Here is a 15,159-nt window from a genome sequence, read left to right as displayed (position 1 = left end):
ACAGGAGGTTAAGTGACAGGGAGAGAAGGGGTTTGTGTGTGTGTGTGTGTGTGTGTGTGTGAGAGAGAGAGAGAGAGAGAGAGAGAGAGAGAGAGAGAGAGAGAGAGAGAGAGAGAGAGAGAGAGAAAGTTTTGAGTGTGCTTTTGGGGAATGTGTGTAAAAGAGAGTTGTGGGTGATCCTGAGAGAACTGTGGGTTAAGGAATGCATTTGGCATCAGCCCCCACCTCTGCCTTTGTACTTGGGTTCTGGGGCAAGTTAACTGTCCCTTAGTTAGCATCACCACTTTTCCTTCTGTGAAAAGGGTTCCTGTTGGAGCATGAAACTGGCTTAAAAGAGGTGATTTTGCGCATTGGGTAGCAGATCCTTTCCCCTGCCTTGCACTCAGGTTTGGGGACACATACGTTTCATGGTCTTGCAGAGAGATTTTTCATTTGTTTATTCAATTAATATCCTGTCCTTCCTCCTGCAAGAACCCGGGGGGGGGGGTATATATAATATACCTGCAATCAGGTGTTACACAATGCTGTGCTAAAATACAGTATCCACAAGTAAATCCAGTGCCAGAAACAAGTAAAAAGATGTCTGAAAGACAAGAATATGAACAGGTAAGGCTTGCCTCACAATTGTATTTCCATGCTAGAAAAGGCTTGCCCTGTTTCATTTGTGCCAGCCACACAGTCGTTAAAAGCACAAGAAATCATTCACTTTGTTCCTGTTCCTGTACTTCTCACTGCCAGCTGCTCCTGTTGGAAGAGAACAAATCTCTTAATCAGGGAAGATACAGAAAATCCCTCACATTCCTTCCTTCTGGTTGCTTAGCAACAGTGATTAAGTGACTAAGCATCCTTAGCAACAGCAGTGCCTCCATATCTGCCTAATAAACCTTAGAATGTTGCCTCCATGTTCTGGTTTCTTTAAAGATGTCGAACTGACTCCTGTTTTAAAATGCAAACTAGGAGCCCAGTGGAGGCAGGGAGAGAATGAACATGAAGATAAATTGGAAATTATTCAAAGTTCTACTCCAAAATGAACTTAATTCACCTTTAGTTTACCTGGCAACATTGGGAAACTACTTTTGTGTGTAGTTCAGATTTCTTTTTAGCTAGTTCAGTGAACTTGGTTCAACTGAAGGAGTTCATTCCAAGCACTGAGGATCCCTCCACCTTGTTCTGCAATAGTCAGGGGCATAGGAAGGGAGGGGTGATAGGGGTGCTCCGCCCCGGGCAGCGCGATCCCAAGAGCGCCATCGCGGCTCCCCCGCCCCCCCATGCCAGCCCCAGCCCCACCTGCTCTCCGCCCCTGGTGCCGGATAATGAAGCTCCGCCACTGGCAATAGTACCTCAATCCAACCTAGGTGCTGGGTTTAAGGTACTGTCTTAAATGTACCTAACCTAATGTAACATAAGGGGAAAGGATAAGTCCCTCACTTGATGATTTTATTCACTAAGCAAGTCCAGGTATTTTATATCCACCAAAATTCCATAGCTGACAGCTCCAACTGGTTTCCCTCAGACCTTCAGAATATCTTGAAGAACAACATTTTTGAGCCATTCTGCAAGTTTCACATACCATTTTGATAGACTTGGGCGATATTCAACTAGGTTTTACTTAAAGTAGACTTACTTATTGAAGTTAATGGGCCTAAGTTAAGCCATATTCATTAATTTCAATGGGTTTACTCTGAGTAAAACATCAGATTGCAGGTGGGGGAGGGGGAAGGGTCATATTTTTTGGATACTTCCTCACGTAAAAACTCCCTGCATGTAAGCTCCGGGGAGGGGAATGAAATTGGACAAAATACCTGTCGAAGTGCCATATACTCTGTCCATTTATTATTCATTACATTTATTTATATCAGGATACAAATCCTCCCAATGTAGCTTTGAAGTAACATAAAGATACATTAACAAAATCACAATAATGATATTGCTTACTCTTTTTAGCCACACACCATAGTACAGTAATATATGCATGCATCTGTATACCATTGCACTATATACCATTGCATTGAACTATATAGTGAATTCTTAATGAGTGGCTGGGCTTTCAGCTCCTGCACAGAAGCAACCTCTTTACAAAGTTTTCACATTTTGCATTTCCACTTACTGTGCAGAAAGTGTATTTGCAGAAAATAACTTAGGAGGAGTCCCTGATCTCAGGTGAAGCACCATAGTAAACATGTAGCCTAGCTTCTAAGGTGAATGGAAGGGCTGGATCCAGGTTGTTGTAGTTCTTTGGGCAACCAAGCAATAGTAGACCCCCTTTGGTACCGCCCCTTGCACCTTGTTGATCTGGATCCTGAACCAAAAGCATGGACTGCTCCATTCATTATGCTCTCTTTGTATCAGTAGTGTTTATATCCTTCAAACTATACAAATCCCATTACTTAATTTTCCACTTACCAAGGAAGAAGTCCCCACACCGAACATAGTGGGACTTAATCCTGAGCAGACATACAAAGCATTCGATGGCACAGATCTGCTGCAAAGTGTACTGTTTGCATGCCAGCCTGAAATTGCAGTGGGTGTCTATAGACCCTGAGGAAAGGTGGATCTGAGATTTGGAGGCGACGCATCTAAGGGGGAAGAACTCGCAAGGGGAAGAGAGAGAGACATGATTAGGCTGGAAACAGAAGATTGAGAAGCAGGGAGACCCTGAGGGTTTTGCTAGGCTTGCATGCCAAGAGAGAAGGGAGATTTAATACCTGTCCTTGGGTGGCGGCTTAATGTGTTGGCGTCAAGGCAGTAGAAACAATTGAAACAATTTGTCTTTGTTTTGCACCACCTCATGCACTCTCCTTCTGTCTTAACCACTGATTATCCAAGGTGTGGAACCTTTGGGCTGTAGCCAATGTTACTTCTACTCAGAGTAAACCCACTGAAATGAATGGACATGACTAGCTTAGCCCCATTCATTTCAACGCCTTACAGGCCTCTTCCAATTCCTTCACCTGGGATCTGTTTGCATGGCTGTCGCCTGCTGCATTTACCTCCAAATCTTTTCCCTGTAATGCTTCTGAACTGGAGGTAGGGAGGGCAACCAAAATGATCATAGGTCTGTAAACCAAGCCTTATGAGGAACGGTTGAAGGATCTGGGTACGTTTAGCCTGGAGAAGAGGAGGCTGAGAGGAGATAGGATAGCCATCACCAAATATATTAAGAGCTGTCACATGGAAGATGGCGCACTCCTGCTCTGGAGGGGAGGACTCCAACCAATGGCTTTAAGTTACAAGAAAGGAGATTCAAGCTAAACATCAGGAAGAACTTTCTGACATTAAGAGGTGTTTAACAGTTAAATGGACTCCCTCGGAAGGTGGTGCACTCACCTTCCTTGGTGGCTTTTAAGCAGAGATTGGATGGCCCTCTGTCAACGATGCTTTAGTTGAGATTATTGCATTGCAGGGGTTGGACTAGATGAACCTCAGGACCCCTTCCAACTATACTGTTGTTGTTTAGTCGTTTAATCGTGTCCGACTCTTCATGACCCCATGGACCAGAGCACGACAGGCACTCCTGTCTTCCACTGCCTCCCACATTTTGGTCAGACTCATGTTCATAGCTTCGAGAACACTGTCCAACCATCTCGTCCTCTGTCGTCCCCTTCTCCTAGTGCCCTCAATCTTTCCCAACATCAGGGTCTTTTCCAGGGAGTCTTCTCTTCTCATGAGGTGGCCACAGGGCCGTCTTAAGCATGTCGGGTGCCCTGGCGCCGTGGTGCGGAGATCACTCCAGCGCCCCCTGCCCCGTTTCTTGCCGACCCTGGGTGGCCAAAGTATTGGGGCCTCAGCTTCACGATCTGTCCTTCCAGTGAGCACTCAGGGCTGATTTCCTTCAGAATGGAGAGGTTTGATCTTCTTGCAGTCCATGGGACTCTCAAGAGTCTCCTCCAGCACCATCATTCAAAAGCATCAATTCTTCGGCGATCAGCCTTCTTCATGGTCCAGCTCTCACTTCCATACATCACTACTGGGAAAACCATAGCTTTAACTATACAGATCTTTGTCAGCAAGGTGATGTCTCTGCTTTTTAAGATGCTGTCTAGGTTTGTCATTGCTTTTCTCTCAAGAAGCAGGCGTCTTTTAATTTCGTGACTGCTGTCACCATCTGCAGTGATCATGGAACCCAAGAAAGTAAAATATCTCACTGCCTCCATTTCTTCCCCTTCTATTTGCCAGGAGGTGATGGGACCAGTGGCCATGATCTTAGTTTTTTATATATATGTTGAGCTTCAGACCATATTTTGCGCTCTCCTCTTTCATCCTCATTAAAAGGTTCTTTAATTCCTCCTCACTTTCTGCCATCAAGGTTGTGTCATCAGCATATCTGAGGTTGTTGATATTTCTTCCGGCAATCTTAATTCTGGTTTGGGATTCATCCAGTCCAGCCTTTCGCATGATGAATTCTGCATATAAGTTAAATAAGCAGGGAGACAATATACAGCCTTGTTGTACTCCTTTCCCAATTTTGAACCAATCAGTATTCTGTATCCAGTTCTAACTGTAGCTTCTTGTCCCACATAGAGATTTCTCAGGAGACAGATGAGGTGATCAGGCACTCCCATTTCTTTAAGAACTTGCCATAGTGTGCTGTGGTCAACACAGTCAAATGCTTTTTGTCAATGAAACAGAAGTAGATGTTTTTCTGGAACTCTCTAGCTTTCTCCATAATCCAGCCCATGTTTGCAATTCGGTCTCTGGTTCCTCTGCCCCTTCAAAATCCAGCTTGCACTTCTGGGAGTTCTCGGTCCACATACTGCTTAAGCCTGCCTTGTAGAATTTTGAGCATAACATTGCTAACGTGTGATATGAGTGCAATTGTGCAATAGTTGGAGCATTCTTTGGCACTGCCCTTGTTTTGGGATTGGGATGTAGACTGATCTTCTCCAATCCTCTGGCCACTGCTGAGTTTTCCAAACTTGCTGGCATATTGAGTATAGCACCTTAACAACATCATCTTTTAAAAATTTCAATAGTTCAGCTGGAATATCATCACTTCCACTGGCCTTATTATTAGCAGTGCTTTCTAAGGCCCATTTGATTTCACTCTCCAGGATGTCTAGCTCAAGGTCAGCAACCACACTACCTGGGGTGTACGAGACCTCCATATCTTTCTGGTATAATTCCTCTGTGTATTCTTGCCAACCTCTTCTTGATGTCTTCTGCTTCTGTTAGGTCCTTACCACTTTTGTCCTTTATTATGGTAATCTTTGTACGAAATGTTCCTTTCATATCTCCAATTTTCTTGAACAGATCTCTGGTTTTTCCTATTCTGTTGTTTTCCTCTACAGTGGTACCTCTACTTACGAATGTTTCTACTTACAAATGTTTCTACTTACGAACGGAGCTCCGTCCGCCATCTTGGATGCAGTTTAGATAGGATTCTTTCTACTTACGAATTTTTTGATAGGGTTGCTTCGACTTACAAATTTTTTCTCCCAATGCATTCCTATGGGATTCGACTTACAATTTTTTTCGACTTACGAATGTGCGGTCGGAACGCATTAAATTCGTAAGTAGAGGTACCAATGTATTTCTTTGCATTGCTCTAGTTATAGGTAGGTAGCCGTGTTGGTCTGACATAGTCGAAACAAAATAAAAATTTTAAAAAAATTTTAAAAATTTAAAAAAAATGCATTGCTCGTTTAAGAAGGCCCTCTTCTCTCTCCTTGCTATTTTTTGGAAATCTGCATTCAATTTCCTGTATCTTTCACTATCTCCTTCACATTTTGCTTGCCTTCTCTCCCCCGCTATTTGTATGGCCTCATTGGATAGCCACTTTGCTTTCTTGCATTCACTTTTCATTGGGATGGTTTTCGTTGCTGCCTCCTGTATACTACCGGTAGCTAGCTATTATTCCTAGCTCTGGGCTTAGGGAATATATTGTTTCCAGCTGCAGTGTTTTCCTTTTATGGGTTCCTCCTGCTGCAAATGCAAAACAAACATTAGCAGCATCAATAGATTAAGTTCCTACAGCAATCTCGCTCCCTGCTCTACAGTGGCAGGAAGTTCCATTGATGAACATCCTGCTTACTCTAAGTTCTTTAATGGTTATTCTGTCAGGGAGTAAATGCAAAAAAATGTAATTGCACATTGCACACTGCACACTAAAGGAAAAGCTCATTAGCAGTAAATGCTTTGAAGCAAACACAAGGGGAAAAGGTGATTTCAGGAAACCCCTCACCAAATGCTTTGCACTGGTGCAGGCAGTAATATATGCCAACAGTAGCAGAATGTCTCATAATGTCCCTCAAATAAACAATTGCCAGCCTCTCTTCTCCAATAGAAACTTCTAAGGTCCCTGTGGAAACCTTAGGGTACTTTGCAAGACCCAACCATGTCATTACAATCTTAATTCTGTCGAGCTCAGACCCGGATGGCAGACTCTGGAGGGAGATGAGTCAGAGGTTGGAGGAGATGGAAGCCTTTCCCTCTCTCCAAACACATACGGCCCCAAAGTTGAGACAGGAGTTCCACCCTCTTCCCCGCTTCCTGTGGGGGAAAGAGTGCTGTCAGAGTCTGGGGAGGGCTCTGAGCCACAGCCTGGGGTGACTGAGTAGGATGTGGAGGGGGAGGCAGTTCCAGCGCTCTCTCCCAGGGGAAGGCAGCACCTATGGGGAAGGCAGGAGACCCAACCATTTAGATGTAGCACCTGCTTGGAGGCAAGACCTGCAAGAAGAGATTCTCATGAGTAAGGACTGCACCCCACCTCAGCTTTAAAGCTTGGCTGGTGGATGTAAGAGTTGGAACAACTTCTCAGCTCCCATGAAGTCCTGAACTCATTGTTGCTGATCCTGGAGCACAAACCTTGCCAATTTGGAAGGGGGGGGGAGGATGATTGGAAAAGGTGTTGATGTGAATCAGAATACTCATGGGTTTCAGAACTGGCTGTTTCTAGGGGAGGCCAGGAACAGGTCTCAGAGAGATAGCATTGCCCTGCTTTGGTGGTGGAAGCCCCATGGGATGGCTGGGTGGGTAGGTGGGACAGTGAACCCTTAGGGAGTTGAGAGTGGGGCTGTATCCTGAGCAGTGCCGGATTTACGTATAAGCTAAACAAGCTAAGGCAACAGTGACAAATGGCATTAGATACCTATTAGGTCCACAAATTACCATAAAGCATATATTCAACACAAAACCAGCAACAATTTGTTGTTGACAAAGGACAGCTGGACATATAAAGGGCCCCATTGCCTTCAGTAGCTTAGGGCCTCATCAAACCTAAATCCGGCCCTGATCCTGAGTGACCCTCTCCTCCTTTTTCTGCTCCTCATTAGTGTCCCCTGAATGGAGCAGACTGTGAAGGGGGCTCTGCACCCAGGTAGGTGTGCATGGCTTTCCAGGGAGAGAGTGTGCTCAGGGACCTATGAATCCCACACGCACGTTAAGAGGGTTGCGGGGCGGCAGTGGAAGTGGGGCTCTAGAAAAGAAAGCAGAGCCCCACTTGGAGCAGCATGGAGGTGGTTTTGGGGGGAGGCAGCTTGGGAGATGGAACAAAAGCATTGCTGGCTAAACTGGCGTGGGTGGAAGTGCGAGGAGAGAGAGAGAGAGAGAGAGAGAGAGAGAGAGAGAGAGAGAGAGAGAGAGAGAGATGCTTCTGCTTTGTCGCTACCCAAAATGGGCCAAAACCAAACAGAAACTTTCACTGCTGCATGGCTTGGGGAAACGCATGCCTATGGGGGCAAAGAGTGCCAACAGGGGACAGCTGGTGCAATTTCAAAAGCTAAGGAAGAGCGGAAGAGCGGATACTGGCATGTTCTAAGCCTCCCTGCAGATATATTATCCAGTCCCTTTGCTTTTTCTTCCCAATCCTCTGTTGTCACTGGAATCTCGGCAACATATAGCAAGGGGAAAGGGAGGTGGCTGAGCTCATGAGTTTCATCTTTAGTATTATTCATTAATTTGGTTATTCATTAAAGTATTTCGGTTTGCTTTCCCATCTGTGTGAATCCTATTCAGTGGTTATAATATATATCACAAATGCCAATCGGCAAAAGGAATCAGTCTTGGCATTTTGGGCGTGGTTATGTGGGAGGGCAGGAAAGGTGATCCAAGTGAATAAGTGGAGCTATTTTATTTTATTTTATAGATAGTGTCATGGTCCATGGGGTCACGAAGAGTCGGACACGACTAAACGACTAAACAACAACAACAACAGATAGTGTATCTGCCCACAGTCTGCAACACACCAGTATTTTATAGCCTTTTAAAAGTTGTTAGGGCAACTTTAGAGTGGGACAGGGCAAACTTCCATAAGATGAGAGAGAGAGAGAGAGAGAGAGAGAGAGAGAGAGAGAGAGAGAGAGAGAGAGAGAGAGAGAGAGAGAGAGAGAGAGAGAGAGAGAGAGACCTGTCCTTCCTTAATTGGCAGTGACAATAATTAGCTGGGATACTTGGTTTCTGAGCTGCAGGAATGGGCCCATAAATATTGCAGGGTATTTTTAAGCATATATAGTAGTGGGGAATTCTCCTCCTCCAGCCCTTGTGAATTCCCTTCTAGTGAGCTCAAAGTGCCCCCACTGGTCAATTGCCCTTTTCCGTTTGCCCAGCCTGCTTCTTCACCCTCAGGGCACGGATCCCCTTGGCCCATCTCATCCATTCTTTGCCCCTTCTTAGTAAAGGTGATGGAATCATTAAAAAACAAACACACACAGCACATCACCCTCCATTGAAGCTTCACAAAGCAGTGAGGTTTCCTTAGAGAGCAGAGGGAGGGAGGGAGGGAGAAACATCCATGACTGGAAATTCAGATGGCACAGAATGCAGAAAATATCAACTCAGGCATACAGTTATTATTTTGGAAATCTGGATGTTTTTATTTAAATGTAAATACTATAAAGAAAAATCACATTTAAAGTACATTTGTCACAATATTGCTTCATAGTGTGATTTTTATTTTAATGAAAGCCTAAACCCTCCTCTTTGCATGATTAAAAATGCCCTTCCCCAATGAATAATTCTTTTTATAAAAGCATGGCGAGAGATCCGTTATGCACCTTTGGCCCAAACAACTACAGTTGGGCAGAAGCGATAACACCTAAAAGCAGAAATATATAATTTATTTAAGTAGTCTGAGCTACTTTTTCTTTTCCATCTAGCCATCTCTGTGAGGTAGGAAAGCATGTTACAGAATGACTCTCCAAGTCCCCTGGCAGCCTTAACTGGGAGTTGAATCCAGGCTTCCCTAGTTGAAGTTCAACTCTTATCCTCCGCACCATAATACTAGTGAGGTGCCTTGCAAGTACTTAGGCATCTAGGGTTCAGTTCCGTGCAGGAAAATATTCTCATCACAACATGAATATATATGTATATATTTCTATGTCCACATCAGCTGTAGCCTAGGCTGAGGAACAGCAGCCACCTTGGGGGGTGGGGCGCTGCTTTTTGGTGCCCAGGTGCCCCCTTGGGAAGGAGAGATGGGCTCTGCTGGCAAATAAAGGAAATCTGGCTGAAATGAGAACTGGTACTAGACATGTACACACATGTGCAAAAAAACCAAAACAAACCAGAGGTAAACAGAAATACAGAGTTCTTTAGACTGACCTAAGCTAGAGGCTTGGTTTGCACATGAAGGAAAATAAGATGAAAGAATCCCAGAGGAGGTGGAGTGTATAGACGGTACCATTTCAGACTGTAAGTGGGAGAAATGCCCCCCCCCCAAAAAAATCTGCAGGTAAAAAACCCAAAACCCTTTCAGGAGAAATCTTCTCTCTAGCTTTTCTCTCCTTTGCTGTGTTTTCTGCATGTAAAGATTTTCCTAATGCAGAAAAGCTACAGTCTGAAGTGTTAGCGCTCATTTTGCCCCATCTGGACTCGGTTATATATCAGTCCAGCCTCATTCTGTTGTCTGGACCAGGCCTCGGTCTTTTTGCCTGGCATGTAGTAATACAGCTCACCTAACCCATGAGGACTAGGGCTTTGCTTGACTCTCTAGTCAGTTGCAGACCTTGGGTCCTCAACTTTCAGCGGCGCCCTGCGCAACGCCAAAATTTGGCACCCTCTCACCTTGCATTCTGCATCCTGGTGGTGCCCCCCCCCCGCAAGGCTCTGTGCCCCGAGTGACTGAACGAGTTGTGCTCTCCTAACTCTGCCTCTCCTCCAGTTTCCACTTCTGGTACTTCTTCTGTGATAATTGCAATAATGAAAAGGCCGGGTGAGGAAGAAGGCTCCTGAGGCTGTGTACTCCCAGGCATGATTTGCCTGAAGTTTGGCCATAGCAGCTTCTCACACTGCGCACTGTGTCTGTATGCGTGTTTAATCCTCCTCCCTCTGCTTCTTCTTTTTTGTTGTTGTGTGCAGATCTCCGGCCTCTGCCTGACGTAGCCATGACAGGGAACTGCACCCGGGAATGCACAGAGTTTGGTCACTCTGACACCTGCTGGATGCCAGGTCAGTCCTCTCCAAGCCGGAGGCCCAAGAACGCCCTCAAACTCTCCACATTTGTGCCTTATCAAGACAGAGGGAGTCAAGAACAAGTTGGGAATGGCAGCCCCAGACTCTCAGAAGAGCGCAACACCAAAATGGCTAACCTCCACCTGCTCCCCACGTACAGTGCCTTCTCCAACAGTAGCCATGAGCCCTGCAAGGACTCCCCCATGGAGGAAATCCCTCTGACCCAGACCTCGGACTTCCAGGCGGCCACCACACCATCGTCCCAAACTGCCAAGCGGGAGATCTACCTGTGAGATGAAGAGGACCGTGGAAGGTGCCTGCAAAAACACCTCAGACCAGTGTCTGGAATTCAAAGAAGAATATAAAGAAGGGACTTTTCAAACTGTGATGCTTTATCACTCGCATTGGTGGTTCTGTGCCTGCCAGGTGAGAATGCCTTGCCCAGGCCCTGGGCACAGGAACACTTTTTTTTATGAACTCATTGCTCCCAGGGCAAGAGAACCGATGTCAACATGAATTACCAAGCTCTCAGTAGAGTGGTCCCTAGATGCCTGGAAAGAGGGAGAGAGGAACGTAGCGAAGAGGGCTTGGCCTCATGGCTTCAGGGCTGGGGGTGGGGGGAAGGGCTGAGTTACCAAAGGTCCACGTAGACTTGGTGGAGTCCGTTGGGCACAGGGCCAAGGGCACCTGGCACAGGTCCAGGGGGAAAAGCTGCCTCTCTTGTTACTGTAGACTCCTGTAAATATGAATCTTAGGAATGACATTTGCGTCCTGCCTGATCAGAAGTTTAATTGTCCTTGAAACAAAAAGACTTTGAAACAAAACAAAACCACAGGGAGCAATTTCCAGCTTGAATCTTTCACCACACAGAAGAGCACATGGGAGCAAGTACTTCCAAGCAGCCCACCCTTGCCTTCCACAGTGTAAAAAGGATGGGGCACTGGCTGGTGAGGGGAGAGCTCTGGCCAGTCACCAGGACTGGGCAGAAGGGCATTGCAGAGCTTTTAACCCCAATCTCTTTCCTGACTTCAGCAACTCTTCTCGTCCCATGTGAGGAGGAGGAGGAGCCTTAGAGCTGCTGGCTGTGGCTTTCACCTGGCCCTCCTTTGCCCCTGCCCCCTGGACAGTGGAGCTAAGGCCAGCTGGAAAGGTGGAAGAGACGTCCAATCCCCCTAACTTCCCAGTATCTCTTCTGCCTCCCTCGAGGCAGGGAACTCCCATGGGGTCGCTGGGCCCCAGCGCCATGATCCCGGCCTTTGAAAAGTCTGCCTGTAAGCCACCATTGCCTTTGTGAATGGAGCTTTGACTCAGGGTCACATCGGGGGCCACGAGGCCTCTGTATGCTGGAGTCACCCCACCCCCTCCCTCCCTCTGCCTCGAGACCAGAGAGCCAGCCTCAAGGGCTCCAAGATTCTCTTTGTGTGCCACCGGTTTAGCCACATAAGAACTCTCTGGTGGTATCGTAGTTCCAGCAGGGCCCTATAACAAATAAAGGAACCACCCTTGGAAGGATTGGTCCCCGCAGTGGGTTGTCCCCTTGGGTGGGTGAAAAGACCAGCCCCAAATGGGCAAGGGGCACTCTTCCACCTCCAGCCCCCCGTGGGCTGCTCAAGTAACTTGGTTCTTCAGTTGCCCGTAGGTGTCCTGACTTAATTGGACCTGGCACCATATAGCCAAGAGCTCGTGGCCATCCCTGCCCATCAACCTGTCCCCAAGCGGCGGGGCTTCATTCCAATCTGCATGGCAATGGAGGATACAACTGTTTGCCCCGCACAATGCTCATTGGTACAAACTCCAGTGTGGGGCATCTGTTCACCTGACCACCGATACTCGTTGGGCCCGGCTCAGCCCTCTTGGTTCCTGCATTGGACTTGGTTCTTCTGGTGCCCATAGACCCTGCCCCCCTCCCCACATTTTGCCATGGGTCATGGATGTGTTCTTCTTAGCTGGGCTGCAGGAGGCAGGCTGGTCGTCACCCTTTGCTGTGTCTCTGTTCAACTTTCTCTGTTGCATGGATCTGGGGAGAAGTGGGGGGAGCACCTTGTGGTATCTGCAGGGATACTTCTCCTTAGCTTTTGTGGTGCAGTTGTGTGTGTGTGTGTCCAGGCTGACAGTCTGGAAGCAGGTAGGTGGGGAGGGGCAGTCTCCCAAGTTCCTCAGACTGAACAGCCAGGCCAGAGCCAGAAGCTTTATAGGACCCTCTTGTCCCATTGTTTCATCTGGTTGCTAAACTATCATCTTCTGACCATCGGCACTGGTGACACCAAAGTGCAGAACAGAGAGCAAACAAGCAGCTTCCTTCAATGGCTGCCACCAACCAGAGAATTAGGTGTCTGGATCTCAGCACTAGAGTCCTCCATTTGAGATCCCTGGTGACTTGCAGTCTGCACGAGAGCAAAGGACTTTCCTGTTCTGTTGCCTACACTCTCTGAGACTCAGGGCTGGTCCAGAAGCAACTCACAGGTGGTAGGGGGGGCCTTGCACTACCTATTTATTCTGGTACCAAGAGGCTGGGTGGCCAGTGGTGAGCTTTGACCTCAAAGGAGCTGGAAATGGCTGTTCTTTCCATGCCACTCAAGACACAAGCTTATATCGGCTCTGCCCAGGGAGCAAAGGGATTTCAGCCACCCATCCTGAACCATACATTGTCCTTTCCAGACACTTTAAAGTGCCGCTCTAAGGTGGAGAGGGGGCAGGACCCTCTTGCTCTTCCATATTATTACTTCCCTGCTGTGGAAGGCATAGATGGGAGCCAGGCTCACTCACCTGTGGTTCCCAGGTAAGGTTACCTTATTTCATTTTTAATTTAAAAAAATGCCTATGAAATGGGACATTCAAATAGGCCTGTCCATAAGTCGGGCCTGCTGAAAGAAAGCAAAAAGAACACAACAGGAAAGCCCAGGCCTTTCGCTTGACAATGGGCATTTTAAGGCTGGCCTCATCCGGACGCTGCTCCCATCCTTGGGTGCATTTGCCACAGGGCTCCGTGGAGCAAAATGAGCATGTCCCAAGCAGGTTAAGGTTGCTTGTCCCCTTCTTAGTTAGGCAAAGGCCGATACCTGAATGTGAATGACAGGCTGGATCAATCCACACTGGTGTATCTGGTGGTATCTGACATGGTGTGTGTGAGAGTGAGTGAGTGTATGTGTGTAAAGTCTTCCACCTCTTCCCTCTTGGTTTGCCCCTGGAAAACTGGATCAAAGAAGGCAGAGGGAGGAAAGAGAAGAGGGCTTGGTCTCTGGTCCCACGAAGGAAAACCATGTTCGAGACATAGCGGCCTCCCGCGTGCGGCAGAAGAGGTGAGGATCTTGGGGGGGGGGGGACAGCAGTAGTGCCATTGGGCTGAAAGGCCACAGAATAGGGAAGGTGCCACAGGGTGGTGCAGGCGATCTCCAAGATCCCATGTGCCGCCAGGGGAAACTCATTTTGCACAAGTCAAAGCCAGAAGGAGAGAGCCTATGTGCACAGAGGTGGGGGAGGAGGAGGAGGAGGAGCTCAAGGGTCCTGGGCTAGACAAGCACATTGAAGGGCGAGGGGGGGGGAGGGAAGGACACTTTTGAGCACTGCACTAGGACAAGCCAGGGGTAAAACCAAAGGTGGGAGGCCAGGCACAGGCCGGCTGTGTAAGATGGAGCCAAGTTGACCCCTTTGTAGCTCTTCGTGTTGGTTCCTATTTATACGAGATTTCAGTTCCTTGCTTGTGATGCCTTGTTTTTTGTACAGTTTTATGTACATGCAGGTGTAGCTTTTTCTAAAAAGGAGGGATCCTACGGCAGAATAAAAGAGTACCCAACTATTTTTCAGATGGCGACCTACGTTTAGGCACTGCCTCTCTTGCTAAGGTGGTATTGCTCTCGATGTGATGCATTTTCCTTGCACTGGGAAGGCTTTGGGCCCGGGGCTTCGTTCTCTCTCCCCAGGCGCCATGAGCACAATCGATTCCCTTGTAATCCTTTTTGTTTGGAACAGTGAGCATGACACCTCGTGAGCCCTTTTCTGTTCTCTTCCATTCTGTTTGTTTGCTGAGCTGTCAGATGACAAACTCCACTGTAATTAGCCCTCCCAAAGCTTTACAATAAAAATGTGAAAACCTTCTGGCTGGATCTGATTCATTGTCTCGGCAGATCAGTTAGGTTAGGCATTAGGTATGTGTCCTTTCATATAATTTCTGAAGACCAAAATATGCAACCAGGAACAGTGGAACACCCATGACGATCTCCCTGTGCATGCGTGCGTGTGTGTGTCCCCCCCCCCCAGTTGATATTTGTCCCACAGGAGGGAAAGACATCCATATTGTGCCCATTTTCATAGCAGAGAAAAAACAGTCATGTAGCCTCTTATAAACTTATTTTAAATTTATCTGACTTGCCTTGCAGCTGGACTCGTAAGGCATTTTGCAGACAGAAGTTTTAAAATGTTACAAGGCTGGCAAATTTATTCTGGCATAATGTGGATCCACTTTGTGGACCCAATGAAGTATAATTGGGCTTATGATGAAGTGGACTCTAGTCCATGAAATTTTCGTTTTATTTTATTCATTCAATTATTGCATTTATGTCCCGGCTTTTTCTCCAAGGAGCTCAGGGTGGTGTACATTTAATCATCACAACAACCCTGTGAGGTAGGTTAGACTGAGATGCAGTGACTGGCCTAAGGTCACCCAGTGAGCTTCATGGCCAGGTTTGATGCTCTAACCACTGCACCACACTGCCTTTAACCATAAGCTTAATAAATAATTTTAATAGTCTTTCTTTGCGTCTGTGTTGTATCCAG

The 15,159-nt window shown here is 47.0% G+C and overlaps 1 protein-coding gene across 4 annotated transcripts in view; it reads left to right on the top strand.

Moving 5' to 3' along the window:
* Positions 1-14,480, top strand: part of PCDH1 (protocadherin 1) — an 83,807-nt gene extending 69,327 nt beyond the window's left edge. For 3 of the 4 annotated variants that reach the window (XM_035103308.2, XM_035103307.2, XM_060278093.1), the window contains exon 5: positions 10,294-14,480. In XM_035103308.2, the coding sequence (XP_034959199.1) occupies positions 10,294-10,679 (386 nt within the window). In that variant the 3' untranslated portion in view covers positions 10,680-14,480. Of the gene's footprint in view, positions 1-7,271; positions 7,316-10,293 lie in introns of all 4 variants that reach the window. The other variant, XM_035103310.2, reaches the window with a different exon arrangement.
* The last annotated feature ends 679 nt before the right edge of the window (positions 14,481-15,159 follow it).

The sequence above is a fragment of the Zootoca vivipara genome, chromosome 8 (assembly GCF_963506605.1).
Source record: "Zootoca vivipara chromosome 8, rZooViv1.1, whole genome shotgun sequence".
NCBI lineage: Eukaryota > Metazoa > Chordata > Lepidosauria > Squamata > Lacertidae > Zootoca > Zootoca vivipara.
Note: the sequence above shows the minus strand (reverse complement) of the source record. Positions and strands in the feature narration are given on the sequence as shown.